The 16230-nt window shown below is 41.9% G+C and overlaps 1 protein-coding gene across 1 annotated transcript in view; it reads left to right on the top strand.

Moving 5' to 3' along the window:
* Nucleotides 1–4547: 4547 nt before the first annotated feature.
* The window catches only part of T265_05957 (hypothetical protein), a gene marked incomplete at both ends in the record, with an annotated part of 28163 nt that continues 16480 nt past the window's right edge, over nt 4548–16230 (top strand). The window contains 2 exons of the mRNA XM_009171104.1: nt 4548–4578; nt 12721–12856. Of these exons, the coding sequence (XP_009169368.1) occupies nt 4548–4578; nt 12721–12856 (167 nt within the window). The remainder of the gene's footprint in view (nt 4579–12720; nt 12857–16230) is intronic.

Here is a 16230-nt window from a genome sequence, read left to right as displayed (position 1 = left end):
TTGTTTCACCCAGCCAAGCTTGTCGGCTAGTCTGATTCTTTAAGCATTGGCCTGTGAGACGGCACAGTTGACAGACACAGACGTAAAGGTGATTCATCCTGTCTCTGCTTCTATCCATTGCCCAGGCCGTTGGTATCCGCCCGTGATTCAAAGAAATTACTGGTGCGATTTCAGTTTCAGACACCCAGGTCATGGTGACCAGGCCCCGATTCTAGGTCCTCGAGGTGATCAACTGATGTCTTGGCCGAGGCCTGGCCGCGGTGTGAAATTGTGTGTGGAATGGTGTATAATACGAGGAAGTGGTATAGACATGCACACTGATCTTTAGATAAGGGAAAGGTGACGGGGAACCCTGTAAACCTGTATGAACACTTTGCAGTGTATGTATGAAGTGGTGAGTACACCAGACAACTACCCAGGAAGTGTCTTGACAAAATAATTCAGATTACATTGACAAAAAATTTCCAAAATTGTCTATAGCAGAGGAATTAGCAGAGTCATCGGGAAAAACGTCAGCAACTACGTGATGGGCCGCCTAAAACTGGGCTTCCAAGAGGACCCGACTGGCCGGGACAAGCACACTACGACTGTAGGGTACCCATAAACTGCGTGGACTTTCACTGAGACCGATCCTAGATGCGCGCAACTCCTCAGAGCATATTTCGGTCAATTGGCTCACCAAAAACCTGGCCAATTCAGGATGCATTTTGGCAAGCAGAGTCTAGGTGGCACATTTGTACTCCCGTCAGTAATCATGCTAAACAAAAAGGTTTCCCTTGCGTTACCTCGTTTTTCACAAGTGTACCTGCACAGGAAACGGCAGTGTAGTCTCTGTGAATATGTACGTTACAGGGATTCCCGTTGAATATATGCAAAAGCAACTTCTGATGTGCAAGTGGAGCGTGCATTTCTCTTCAAATGTAGGTCATTTTTTCAGAAGGATGGTGTAGTTATAGGCTTACCATTATACCCATTAGGTTTGAATGTTTTCACGAGTAACTTGGGATCGCAGTAACCCATTGTCGCAATAGCTTATTGACAAGCTTGTCACCTAGTATGTTTTCTGCGTGATAGTCAGAAAGAGGACCAATCCAGAAGTTGCGCGAGCAGATGTGATATTTACGCTAGAAAGAGAGTGCACTCAATCCCTGTCTTTCTTATACATTCTGACTATCAGTGGACTAGAGAGGTTGGTGCAAAGGAGATTACTACTGTGCTTTACTAGAATTATTCAGAGCTCTTAAGAGCCCTCATATCAATATTACCCGGAATTTTAGTTCATTCTACCAAAACTCCCAAACATTAATCATGTGCAAATCCTTTTCGTTGCCTTCTGTTTTATGCGGGACTTTGTCCTTATCAGTCTGATGACAAAGGTAGTGACGAAATTAACTCAAGGACCAATTCTTCTTTTAGCCGCACAGCAGACTGAATAACATACCTACTGTTAGCGTGGTTCACCCTAGTCACATGACTGATGTGATACTCAAGTTCTATTATTACTGCAAACGGATTTTTTCCGTTTGAAGATTAGGTGGGTTTTATGAAACAATGTAGATGCTGCTTGTCATTGAACACGCCGCCCAAACAGGTTTTCCGTTGCTAGGTATGTTTTTACGCATGACACTGTCGTCCCAAATATTGTAAGGCTTGATTCTATGCTGTTCTTCTGAAACCGCTAACGTTTGTTCACTAACTCCGGTACGGTTGCGACTCAGATAAAAGGTCGCCATGTGAATGGTAAAACCCAAATGCGCAATTCATAGGTCCGCAACTATGGAATGAACTAGGGTAGGCAAAACGGTCGGATTTTCTCTAAACATTAGGTAAATTCTAATGAGTTCTCAGAAGTCGCCTACCGGTCACGAGGAATAAGGAGAACTTGAATTCTTTAAACTTAGTATGATTTTCTTTGACAGAAAATTAGTCTGAAACCCTCACCTTTCAGAAGCACTGTATTGAGGCCGGACTCGTAGGTTAACTAATTTTCCCATTGGAGTCCCGTGGCAAGACAACTGCTTGGTTCGGATGAAAGGTACGGCAGTTTCGACAAAACATGCATCAGTGAGTCGAGGAGGTCTAAGCCGGTGGGACAACTGCAGTCTCACCACCATCACTTTGTCAGCCCGGTTGATTCACGTTCATTCTACATGCACTATTCAGCTTACCCACTTATTCAAGCTGGTGCCTTTCGACGAAATTCTGTTTGCTCACTCACTCTGTATATTTGATCTCCGTAACACCAACTCATTCAAATTCAAGCTGCAAGCTTGTAAGGCTTGTTAGCTTGTGACAAGTATTTGTTATTTATCTTCATCTATTAGTCTTTAGTGTTGTACGTCATCTTTGGGGAGTGTTTTTTTATTTGCTTGCCCCACACAATCAATAATTCACTTTCGATATGTCCTTCCGGGCAGCCACCACACAGAGTGGCTTGTTTAGTGTTCTTTGCCTCCGTGATTCATGGGGCTATACTATGAGGTGCCCTTGCTACACAGCCTCTCGTACAAGGTTGGGTGCTAATTAGAGGTCTTGCCGACAGACTCTTGGTTGTTCAGGTTGGGGGCATGTAAGGAGCATGTAAGGACTTTTTCCGTAAAAAAGAGTGATGCACTGCTAGTTCCCCGCCAAACACCATTGCCGTACGGCCAGGCATTTGGGCTTTAATTTAGGATTCCAATGGTTTTCCTGTATACTTCTGGGTGCCCTAGAATTACTCATGCCAGTTTAAAATCATGATTCCCACAATTAAAAGGAGTGTTGTGCCATATCGGCCGTCAGATTGTGCCACCATCGCGGTCACCTTACTTGTGCATACAGGATGGCCAATATACGAAAACAGGCATCTTTTCTTCTTCTTCATAAACTTTCGCTTACCCGTCCACCACCACATTATTGACATTCCTTTTGTAGGCCAGTTCGATAGAACTGAAAACCCCGTTCATCATGGTCACGGCCGAAACGTCTGCGCATCATCCGGTGCAGACAGTCTCAGGCATCTCAAAACCAATCTTCAAGCGACGACGCAAGCCTGGTCTGCTTCAGCAGTCGTAGTCTGAAGCAAGCGGGACAAATTGCTGTCGGTCTCATAATGGACTCGCCCGACATTGATGTGTGAAGAGCATCAGAAAGAGGGGTACAGGATGCAAACGAAGTGGTTAGGCCAAACACCCGTCAATCCCTACGCGCTTTTGGCTACGCATTTCTGGCATTCCAAATACCGCTGCGATGAGATATACAGGGCTCCTTATAATTGAAAATCACCAGGTTTTTCCGGATATCCGATATTAGTCGCCTCCGTCCGACAGACAGGAATTGGAGTTTCGAAACAATGAGCCATTTACATGCTGTTGAATGATAGAACAAAGGCCTTGAAAGCTCTTTGCAATTATCTCTTCAGTTGCATTGCTAACGACTGCCAATTTTACATCATAAGTAGGATAAATAGTAGCTGGACAGTGGAACGGGCCAATCGTTTGGTGGGCTAGTCAGGTCCGGTTCTTTAGCCCAACGCGAGCGGAGTTTCTGGCAGAGACTTTTGCGTGCACAAACTAGATGGATCAAAAGGGTTTTCCCAAAATCTAACAATTCCAAAGTGACATTCCACTGTAAAATTCTGAAGGCTATAAAGGGACCAATTCTGAGGCCAATGGACAAAACATGTTTGGCACTAGATGAGGCAGGTTTTCTGGTCCCAGCTTGCAGGCCATCGGTTGATCATGAAGAAAATGACGAGGCAAATGTTCTGGGAATAGTTTGCATAAGCTCCTATCTGTTTTGCCAATGTATGTTTCACCGAAATCGAATGTTTACTAGTACACAATGTGTGGAACAAAGAGATTGGGTATAACGGGCCACACATCGAGGTTGACTGGTCTGGTTAGCGAGAACAGGACTAATTCAGCGGTTGGGTACATGAAACCGATTACAGCACGCAATTTGTGCCATACTTTACGGTGCCTGAGACTAAACGAGATGCTCTCTAAAAGCCTCCGTCTACAAAGTGATATTCGACAAGGACATGATTGCGATGATGATGATGATGACGATGTTCCCTATCTGCATCCGCGAATAAATCAGATTATGGATAATCTTATATAAGGACCGAGTTCGATCCAAACGTGATATATGTAGAACACCATCCCAGTAGACCTGTCGTTCCAAAAAGATAATTGCAAAAGATTTTGTTACTTGTTGATAATCTTTAGCGTGATCATTTTTCACTTGAGCCCCAAAACACACCAAAGCTGAGTGCAGGTCTTTGCTCAATACACCCCTGTGACCGCTTCGAACTTCACAGTGATTTTCACTTACATATATCTGAGAATATTATATTTTTACACAGGGCACAGCGGGGCACATTGTCCATTACATTGTTAAGATAACAGAATTTTGCACTGGCCAGACGTGTCATATTTTAGTGAACCATCATCGTATCACCTCTCTTTATGGGCCCGTAATCGATTACCGGCTTATGTAGTTATGCATATTCAAATTGCCTGAAGACCGCTGGACACAGAGTTAATGTTTCATTGGATTTCCCAAGTATGGTCGATTTAGATGAACAACACGCCAGACGTAAGCTCTAACTCTGTGATAAATCCAATATGGGGTTTTCGTGATGGTAGATGTCGGTGAATAAGCACTAATTCGAAGGTCACAACTGAGTGAATATTGACTAACTCCTACTTACTAGAGCTCCTGTGCACGACCTTACACAACTAAGCAGCAGTTAAATCTTGAACATATCATGTACACCAGTAACTAAGGTTGAACTTTAAGGGAAGCTATTACAGTGCGTTATATCATGAACAGCTGCTTGTCCGACAAACAAAATACATTATTTCACATACAAGTTTACCATACTATTTGAGTTTCGCGCTTATTTGTTTTTTTTTTGTTTAAAGGTTCTTCCACAAGCTGATAATTCAACAGAGAATAGAGGAACAGGAGAGGCAACCTTGGAAAATGATGCCATGTGGAAACAGCTTGGGGAATTAGATTTGAGTCACACCTGATCTCATTATCTTAGATGATGGCTAACTTTGATCCTACTCCAATTTTGAAGTCTTGAGTAGGTGGTTGAAACTCGATGTTTTGAAACCAGTGATATTCAGAAAGTTTTTGGAAAATTTCACCGGCCCAAACGAATCCACAAACACGGACTTGGCTTATTTTATACGTAAATATGGACTAATTTTTGAAATAAGTTTGATGTTATCTTACAAATACATAGGGGGCAAACAAAGTCGAACGAAAAAGCTGACAGCCTAATAAGTACTGACGCCCAGCTTGGGTCCTAAATTTGATGTACTTTTAAAGGCACAATTTAGCTGACAGGCGTCAGTGATTCTTTTGCCTGATTGCTTTCAGTTTCCAGCATTTTCGTTTGTTGAATGATGGATGGCTCGGTCAGCACAACTAAGAAACATCGCATGGGAAATCACGTGAGCTTTGCTTAAATTCTATTGCACAGCCATTCCAAGGAGAATGTCCAGTGACACTGGCAGTCTACCAACTTGCCGTGCCAATTTTCAACCCATTCAGTAATGATTTAAAGAAAAGTGTCCAACGTCTTGACCCCCAAAATGATGTCTGAAATCTGATGGTCATTTTTTTATCATTTTTAGGATGAGTTGTCCTATCCTTATTTGAATGAATATGTACACAGTAACATTAGGATATGCGCATGACCCAGAGTTATTTAAATGTTTTGATTGACTTCCATATTTTCATGGTTCCTTAATTGGAATACCTTATAACCGTCACCGACGAAAGTCCTTGTGCGTCATAAAGTTGCCTCCATTCGGAGGAAAGCTTCACACGGTTTCGTGCGGTTGGTTTACTTAATCCAAAAGCGACTGGTGATAGTGTGGAAAAATTTGGCAATTTTCAACTGAAGCCAATCGATGCTGAAAAGCCGAGAAGCACTGTGCAGTTGTTTCTTACTTATCTGGAATAATCATTGTTGCACATAACACTCAAAGGAATTTCGAGTCCATGGTTAAACGTGAGTCTGTTTGTCCACGAGCGACTGAAAACAGTGAGATTGGCCCTCAATTCGATATTGCGTTACTTATAAGTTGATTGCGTTGTCAGCAACTTCATCAGCAGTGCGTGTGTGACAAATATCCAGGAAGGTCCCAGTAAGGGTGAAACAACGATCCGTGCTTCCCAGCTTTTTAGCACAGACTAGCTTAAATTACAGGATGAAATCGTGATCAGAAGCTAAAAAGGATTGTTTTATATGCAACTCCGACTACTGAGTTGGTAAAAATTCTTGGATGGCTCGCCGCCGGTCACGTCCTTCTCGGAACCCTTCAGACAGTTTAGTCAGCGAATTTACATCAGTATTAATGCCCACATAATTGTCAGGTTATATTCAATTGGGTATACATATTCGTTGCAAATTAAAAATGGTGTTACAGAGAGGTGCATTTGGCAGTTTGTTGAATATTTTTTAACATTGTCCAGCTGCACAAATGCCGTCTCCTTTGGTCGAATTTTGTAGAGGACAGTTCATTTAACATTTACCCGAAATCACCCTAAGATCTTTATTTGCTAATAAGTGCATAGCACCACTTAAGTACAATTGAACGCTTCAGACGCAGGATCTAATAATACATCAAAGTTTGTTTTGGATTAAGTGGTTGAAATCTAATTATTGTATTATCAACAGAAATGACTCAAGGCTGGTTGATCTAATTTATGCTATGCAATCAGCGCAAAACAGTTCTCTGACTGAAATAAACTTCGTTCACCGACGGATACTGTCTCAAATAAGCAGATGTTATCTGATCGTTTGAGTTCACAGAAAGTGTATAAAATTAATGCCCCAAGTGAGCAAACAAATCACTTGGTTAATATATGGGGTAGACGTGGACTTTCAACGGTTGGTGACTCCACTGGATAGTTTTCAAGTGCACTCTCCATTACCAATGATATTTTTTGAAATAATCTTGGAATAAGGTCACCTCATGAACATTCCGTTGGCTCTTTCCACTTGGAAATACGTAACCACAATTCCTCATAAATTTCCAATGTTTGTGAGGAACCAATACTTTGCATATCTTTGCAGCAGCAAACAGCGGCCAAAATCGGACTTGACAAATTAGCTCTATCAAAAGTTAAATTAGCGGTACTGGTGAAGTTGCTACCGTATTCCCACCGAAAAAGTTTGTAATTTCCATCAAAAATAGATAATCGATAGAGTGATATGCAGCGTCTGTTTTTCGACTACTGATAGTGACGACCCCTTGTTATGGGAACAACGGGGATCCAACCCGCGACCTGGCGGCAATAGGTAGTTTATTCTCGTACGTTTTGGCCGTCCATATAAAAATATATATTCACTCAAGCAGCCTTTTTATCCCACCTTCAAAATTATATAGATAGCTGGAATATTCTGGAGGAAAATATACCAAAATCTCAGTGGTATATATATATATATAGTTAGTATATCCCGTGGAAACAGAGTGACATATTTATTTAGCAAGTGTTGGTCATATTCCAACTATGATGTCCACCTAAAAGGGAAACAGACACATCTTGAAAAAGTAAAATCCCAGGGTATATATATATATATATATAGTTAGTATATCCCGTGGAAACAGAGTGACATATTTATTTAGCAAGTGTTGGTCATATTCCAACTATGATGTCCACCTAAAAGGGAAACAGACACATCTTGAAAAAGTGAACGTCGCATAATTCAAAAGTAATGCAATCTTAAAAACCATTGAACAGATCCCATTGCTTCAGCTCTACTATCCGAATAAGTCTACATCCCCGAGATTTACGTGCTATTCTTGTGAACGTTTAGCCAATACTTAATTGCACGTTGAACTTATCCTTTTGGCCTTCACCCCGGTCAAGGTAGATATGCCCTTTCTATTCAAGGGCTGATTTAAAGGAAGTGCTTTGTCGATCATCTTATGGAAAAGTATCCCATTCCATTAAACTGTGACTGTCTGGAAATGTCTGGGGTATATACTGGCTCATATCTTGTTCAGAAGAACAGACTGGGAAGAATCAATTATATAGAGTTTCCTTGCAAACTGCGCAAAAATACGTGGCGAATTGTAAACAATCCTTACTCTAGAAGAGATTCTGAAGGTGCTTGGCAGTGATGTTCGACCAGGATGACATCAGATTGTAACACAACATGAGATACTTTGACCTGGAAGGACTGATCCAACTATCGTATTTCTACGGTGCGATGATATATTTGCCCGCTTCGCTTGCCTGTTACCGTCGTTTGAGGCTATGATGTGTGAAACCACATTGAGGATACTGTTCCTCTCCATTTTATGTGCACCCCGTATGGAAGGTTCAACACTTCATTAGGTTCACACATTTTAGGTGTCACGTTTTGTTTTCATAGAACCCAGAATGCTTTGTTTTCGGTCCTTACTAATGTTAACCAATGATTCAGTTAATTTATAATAGTGCGGGGTCCTCGGGCCGAAGGTTACAGCTGGAATCATAATTGGGACAAAGCAGTATTCAACGATGGGGAAATTACGAAAGTCGGTAGCTTCTACAGGTTGGCCGGACGTTGACAAGAAAAGAAAACTTTCTGCCAGCCCAGGTCACACTGAAAGGTCTGGTATATTTTGTTGCTTCATTTCTATGGGAACAAAGATCTGTTTGACCACACAAGATGGGGGTGTAAAGGCCGATTCTTACTGTAGGAAGCTTAGTATTTATTTTGTACGATTAATTAATGCAAGGCCAGTCAGAAGAAAAATGTAAGATAATTTTTCGGTTGTACTAACTAGTTACTCACTGGGAAATCATGTAGATAAATCCCAGGCATATAGTCCAAATGCAAACACCATAATGTGTGGGTGTAGTATATTATAGAACACGAATACTACTAGAACTGAACTCGCGATATTGCAGCAAACTGAGGATAGCAGTGCTGGGTGTTCAAGGGAAACCAAATTTGAGTTATTTATGAATTCATTCAGAAGTGTGCCCAGACCCAAATTTTACCGATCAAGAAAAATGGACAAAAGTCGTAGTTTACAGACAATTGGATACAACCCACCCTAAAAAGTCACCAAAGTTTGGTATCAGTTATTGTTTTCATCGTACAAAAACGTTTCAGGAGAACAGCCAAAATCTCAGCCCAAGAAGACTTCCGAAGGTGCTCGTTAGGAGATATCATCCAATGGATTACCTGCTTGCCGATACCAGCGGCCTCAGGAATTATACTGCTTTGCGCTATGTGTAACCTCAGTTATTTTATTTATACTGAACTAAATGCATACCTTATTTGTGCCTTTGTACGATAACACTCAGTCCACCATCTAATCGTGGTGTGTTATCAGTCCCATCTAGATTCCCCTTATACTTGCAATTCGTAAAATTTTCACATCCGAAAAATCGTCCTTCCGCACTTTCAGTCGTTCCGCCTGCAGTCAGACTCTACCTATGCATCCACTCCAGACTGTCGTCAGCTCAACTGACTTCCAAGCTTTGATTGCCTTCTTCTTCTATTGGCATAATTTTAGTTCCGAAGACTTTGAAATTTATAGGGTCCAGTCATTGTTGGTTAACTGTATTTTAACTAACCAAGCAGGTGTCACTTATTGCAGCTACATTATAGAGGGTGTATAACTTTTCCATTGACGAATCATACCGCTCATAGGGTTGCTGAAACCTCTTCAACAGTCCACAGCGCAACACAGTATTCATGACGTTGCTGGACAGCCTTCGTCAATCCGCTCATAGGGTGCTGAAACCTCTTCAACAGTCCACAGCGCAACACAGTATTCATGACGTTGCTGGACAGCCTTCGTCAATCCACAATCAGTTTTGCCCTTCTTCAGGTGGGTGGAATATCTGACTTTTCGTCAACCCCATGTTCACCGTGAACCAAAAGTTTACTGTATATGCTAAGCCTTTTGCAACCTAATTTGGTTTTGACGAGAGGCTCACGTGAATCTCGAGTGGGTCTCTTGTTTTCGATGTTTTTTTTCAGGTGAATGTATAACATGAACTCAAAAGGAATGTGCCCCGATAGATACTGTGCTACGGTTACAGGAATACCGTTCTGACTGAAGCACGGGGCGGCCGTTGTGTAGCACAATCAGTTAATTCACCCTCCCCCAGTTGAGAACCTCCACTGCAAAACTATCCGCGTTGCGCAAAGGGGTCAGATGGTTCGTCGCATCTGTTTGATACATTCGTCAAGCGAACCGATTTGTTTCAGAGAAACAAGCAAGCACAAGTTGATATCTGGCCTGGAAGCTGGAAACGGTGGTTTTTTAAGTTTTCTCAAAGTCATAGTGGTTCCCCCACTGATTAGTCTTCTCGTGGAACATAAACCCGCCTAACATGCTTTTGTTGTTCTGATACTCGGTGAAAAGAATGTTTAATCACATACAGATATGCAGCCTGCAGATTGTAGCAGATTATTGTGAGGTTCTTTTGGCGGCGGCGACAACAGCAGCAGATTGAAACGCATTCTTGACATTTCGGATGCATGTATGCAGTTTCACCGCTGTGTTCCGCGGCTCACCAAAGTGCCAATCCACTAGATTCTCAATGGGAACTGAACGGCTGATAAAGCCGATAACAACTGCTTTGTTCTGCACAGTATTTGTCCGCTTCCTTTTTCATATATCTCATAGATATAACCTTCAGGAAGTCTGAACCTCTACAAAATTTTTGCTGTCAGCGTCTCAGTGGGTGGCTTTGCATTAGTGAATGTGACTCACACATGCACCTCTGCTTGACCTGAGTGTTTTGCAGTACTTCGACACGCGGTGTCGAAACTTTGGGTCTTTCTGGCTTAGACGTGTACCAAGTCGGACTTGTCATGCTGTCAACGGCTACAGGAGCACACGGGGTGAACTGATGCAGTCATACAGACACATATGAGTGGAAACATATATGAAGCATGGAGGGACACTTGCCATCGCTAGAATGCTAGACAATGAAGGGTGTCGCATCCCTCTGCCGGTTTGTTCAAACAGACGGGCTTCATGGCTTTGATGATTTTGAGCATACCTAAATATATCGTCGTTCATGTGTGCATTTCACCCTGGTTTCATGATTCAGCCTGTCGCAGTGCTCCTTTTTCTCTAACCGCGAAATAATAGATGTTCGAACTAAAAGTGAAGTCATACTAGCAGCAGTTTTCGTTCATGTGTTGGTAATCGTTGTTGATGAACGATGTTTTCAATGATTTTTTTTTAGAATCCTTTCGTAAGAGAAGTCATTTGTGAGATTCTACTGCATTCAAAGCTTCCGTTTGATATTTTTCAAATATTCATGTATTTCACTATAGAACTATGGCAACCAACCTGTGAATTACCCATGAAATAAGAAAACGCACAGCCTTGGTTCTTCGTTGCGAGCTTTCACCATAGACTGCCGAGTAAATAGCGGTACCAGATTATGGACGACTAAGAGACTTACACGAGTCATCCACCCATCTACGATTCAATGATGTATTGACGTTTGTGAAAAACGCAGGCAAAAATCAACCGCTTGCTCATCTGCATATCTAACGTTCAGTAATAAGGAGGGTGCCGTAAAACTCATGCACATTAAGGGTCACTGCGGGGTTAATAATTTGTATCAAGAAATAAGCTGACTAACTTGGTCAAAGTTTCATTGGGTTCAAATGGTGAGTAATGGTAGGCGTCTGCATTCATTTTAACCACGTGAGTAACACGGGTTTATACCCGTTGGGCGTAACACCGCCTTCCCTACAGACCACTTGTAACCCGGTTTTCTACTCCCGGTTAAAGTTTATTTCCCATCTGTAGGCACGCAGTGGGACGATATATGACGCTACCCGTTTGCATTAAATAAATAACTTACAAGCATAAAGGAAACTACTCACAAGGTTGCTTGGACTGGACATGACCGGTTTTGCCCTTCTTGGGGCTAATCAAGTAGACGCAGTTCCCGAGTTTCCGTCAACCTTATGTTCGTGGGCTGTTGAAGAGTTTTCAGCAAACTTGTGAGTAGTTTCCTTTATGAAAATATACTGCGATATCTCGAATATCGTCCCAACTGAACCATGAGGCGGCCTGCGTGCAGCACATTCAGTTGTAGAATATCATAAACGAGGGATTCAGTTGAGTCTCCGTGACAACCAAATTGATTTGCAAATGAGTGTATTTCTCTAAAACTAACGAGCATGTTTGTACATAGTACGATATTTACGGGTTGTTAGCTTTCAGAACGCCTTGCTACCTCGCGGTCTGTTTTTAACTTCTATCAAGCTGCGCTATTCATGCTCCAACCTCAACTAATTTTTGCTGTCAACTCACCGTTTCTTTCATAGTAAGATGCCGTTAAGTTATTCCCTACAGTTTGGGATGATTGAATATCAGATGCGTAGAATCCGATAGCCTTATCCTCGACGGCAGTAAGAGGCCTGAATATTACAACCATTTTTAGTCGGCTTGAGATAATTTTGCTTCAAGAAGAGACTTGGTTAAAGTGCATAATTAGTAACCATCATAAAGTTGCTTGCAATCGGTACTAGCTTGTCGTTCCGCGGGCTTGGCTAAGTTATCGGCCGTCATTTCGACGACAGTTAATCGTTAAACCTTTCTAATTGTCATCATCAAATTCATCGATTGTGATCTTAGCTGTTGTTGATGAACCGGATAACGTTGGCATTATTAGTAATGTTACGATTATCAATGTTACTGCCTAAATTTTCTGCATCACACCATTTTTTTATCGACTTAGCTCGCTATCCCTTTTATTACCGGAATCCTTCATTTCATGGAAGGCGGGAAATTCGAAGTGAAAGCAAGATGGATCACCATAAGATTCATCATGAAGCAAAGTCAACCTGTACGGAGGCCAGCGTTTCGCTCACAAGGTGTGTTTTCTGATAGACAGTCTTTTTGCCATTTCATGACTTTATTCGAAACTCAACAGAGCTCCTTATTAGTGATGATCCAGCTAACGTCCAGAAATAAGGGGTAACCATCAGCATCCAGGTCCATTAACAGGCTACAATTCTGCCTTAGCTTAAATAGAGAAAATTAGGAATTTCTGATATATATCAGCAAACTAGCGGGTAGATACATTTGAAAAGATGGAGGGGCACGATTATTTGAAGTTAATCGAACGACCAGGACGTTAGGTTGGTGAATCAAAGAGAATGAGGCGCAAGTGCATGCACTATGAACGGATAACAGAATTAGAATAGCTTTTAATGGTAGAAATTCAGCTTATCGGACGGGTTCAAAGTTTATTCTATGTATTCCGTGTATCGACCGGAAGTAACATGGGTTACAAGAATAGCAAAAGCCTATGGACAGTGCACAACCCAAAAGAACATGCGCGAGATAAAATCAACAAGAGACAAAAACAACGCAGCTTGGTCAGCTTAATCAGCAGACCAAGAATTTTACTCAGCAAAGGCTGGGAACAAACGTGGTAACAAGCCGTTTGCACGAGTACGCTGTTCACATGAGAATCCGGAAGCGCGGTAGGGTGTCAGACAAGTTGGTTGTTAGTATAACCTTCAGCGGGATACACCCACAAAACCAGAATGATGGCGGTAGCAACAAACTGAAAGCTGTCAGAATGACAGAACCCGACAGACTACTGGGTTGTCAAGTTTGATCAGATAGGCAACAGTGACAATGGGAGAACTGTAGCAGAGGAGTGAGGCTGTCCATACAGCGTTATCATTTGTCTGACGTGTGGACACACCAAACTGACAAGTTCCTCTTCATATCTCATCACTGTATTTCTCCTAGAGACAGAGCCTCCTGGCCTCCGTCAATCGTTGGACTACCTATGTCGGCTAGCTTGGATAGCCGGCTAGCGGAGTTACTGTACCGTATCGGTTGCACTTTCTCAGTCCATGAGAATTTTCGCATTACTTATACCATGTACTTGTGGTGAGGGAATATGTGAAAACCAAACGAAACTACATACCTGAATGCATACCTTATACTAACTAAACGTGTCTTAAACCAGCAGCATGGTAGTGGTATGATAGGATGTGTAGAACAGTTATTACTAAAAAACGGCAAACTTAGGTTTTTGGCAACCACCAGACAAAGCTTGACACTGCAGGCGTAGAATCGGATAACATTGCCGAATGTATATCTCGACTGCTTTCAGCAGCAAGAGGATTCTGTGGTTAAATGGCCTGAAGCATACCTGGCGAATAGGACAAGAAGACTGAACTTGAGAGTTCACTCCAATCGACTACAATAAACTGGCTCGCAGCGCGTCCATCGGCACTTAAGAGTTGTTCTAGTGAAACACAAATGTGAGGATTGCAGCTCAGTGACAAAACATTTCACCAGTTTCTCCGTTTGACAAACACATAACCAGAATTGTCTGTTCAACTGGGAAACAAAAAGTGGATCAACTAGCTTGCAACATCATTAATTATTCTTCAAAGGTGTGATAATAAGTGTGAATTGCTTACAAGCATTTAACAGGGTCTATGCTATCATACTATCGCATCTGCACTCAGAAAACTCATTTGATAATCAATCAAACAATCAGACATACTAATGGAGGGCTAATGGTCATGCAAACATGGCTGGATTGGGTGTGCATAGGAATTCAGCTCCACAACTGTCAAGCCTTCTGTGCCATGGTAACCGGACACGGGTTGTCTCTGAACAGACTGAGTGAAGAAATTGTGTGAAGCTGTACCGAGAAATTTCACTTTCAAAAATAGCTTAATTAGGTACAAACTCAGCTGCACCCATAGAAAGCGGGTTTTAACACCGGTAGGATTGCCGCAAAAACCGTGCATGGAGTGCCTGAGTAAAGTGCATGCTAAAATGAAAGTGGGGTAAAAATGAGGTGTGTTATTATGTAAACTGGCGCTACGGGGAAAAACCAGCTGAGGTGCATGTTGAATGACAGGAAAGTCCAATTAAGCTACAGAGACAGATCTGACAGATATGAAAGTTAACGCATTTTCAATGTTCCCCCGACGGTCACCTCACCTATCGAACTACGTTACTGAATTCTGGGATAAACTGCTGTTACGGAAAGTGGTAGTTTGTGAAAATGTGTTTTATTTTTTTGCCCGGAACGGTTGAATCTAGGGCAGATATTTGGATAACATGCAATATTTTAGCAATGTTTGAGAAGGTGAAACCAGTGACATAAAACCGCAGTAAACCAGTGCTAATTTAACTAGGTTTAACAAACCTGTACATTTGTTACCGCCTGTCCTATTTTCTCAAATTGAATATCAAAGGTTCCCTAGTAAGGGGATGACTAACCTCCCCAGGAAAACCTGTTTTACAACTTTTTACTGTTCCTGAGGCAAGAAAGAGACTCTGTCCGAGGAATATGTAGTGAACAATACGTTAAAACACTCACCGAATCCAGGGTTGAAGTAAAATTGGCGTTTCCCTTTGGACAACGGGCTGTAGATACTGTTTGCTCTCGAAGAGCAACTTTGTTTGCTCATCAGCCTGAGTTGTTACTGGTCATTCAACCAACAGCTTAATGCAAAACCATTCAAAACAGTTTTAATTTAATTAAACTGTCTGAGAGTAATTTATAAATCTCTGAAGTGTTTTTGCGAATCCAAAAGCTATATTGCTGAGTGAATCCCCCCTAAGCATTTATCTCGGATAGGTGAAATTCCTAATGCATTGGTCAGTATATGTTTGTCCACGAGGGTGGGAGACCAGTCTTTTCAACGCTTTACTCATGTTTACCTCAATTACGGAACCTCATATCCTGTCTTGAACGGACTGGGTTAGTGGACACGAAATCTGAGGATGAAACAACATCCTGTTTATCTCGAAATCCGACCGCAGCACTCCAAATTTCCAGAACTGTCACCATCTCAGTCGACTCAGGCCTTGCATGCTCGAAAGAGCAGACAAACTGAATGAAAAGTTTATTCTTTCACAACAACTGAGAAAGTAATTCTTCCATCTCGCTAATCAATACGATTTTGTCTGTTATTTTTCTTACTAATATTGACGTAAACCAGAGCGGTGAGTCCGAAACGTCTTACGAGTGCTACTCTCTATCTATTCTGTCCCGACGACAACAGCTTGTTCATGCACACGCGGGAAACTGCCTATGACCTCTTTGATTGATAACAAATAGTGTTAATGCGACCCCATTGTGTTGATGTCTGAAAGTGTACTGGATCAACTATGTGACAAAAATGATTGATAATTCTGACATTATTCAGATTGATTATATGATTCGAACTGGCTGGCCCAAAGCAAACTGTAATACACGCCCTCG

The sequence above is a fragment of the Opisthorchis viverrini genome (genome assembly GCF_000715545.1).
Source record: "Opisthorchis viverrini unplaced genomic scaffold opera_v5_118, whole genome shotgun sequence".
NCBI classification, from domain to species: Eukaryota; Metazoa; Platyhelminthes; class Trematoda; order Opisthorchiida; family Opisthorchiidae; genus Opisthorchis; species Opisthorchis viverrini.
This window is presented reverse-complemented; position numbering and strand designations above follow the sequence as displayed.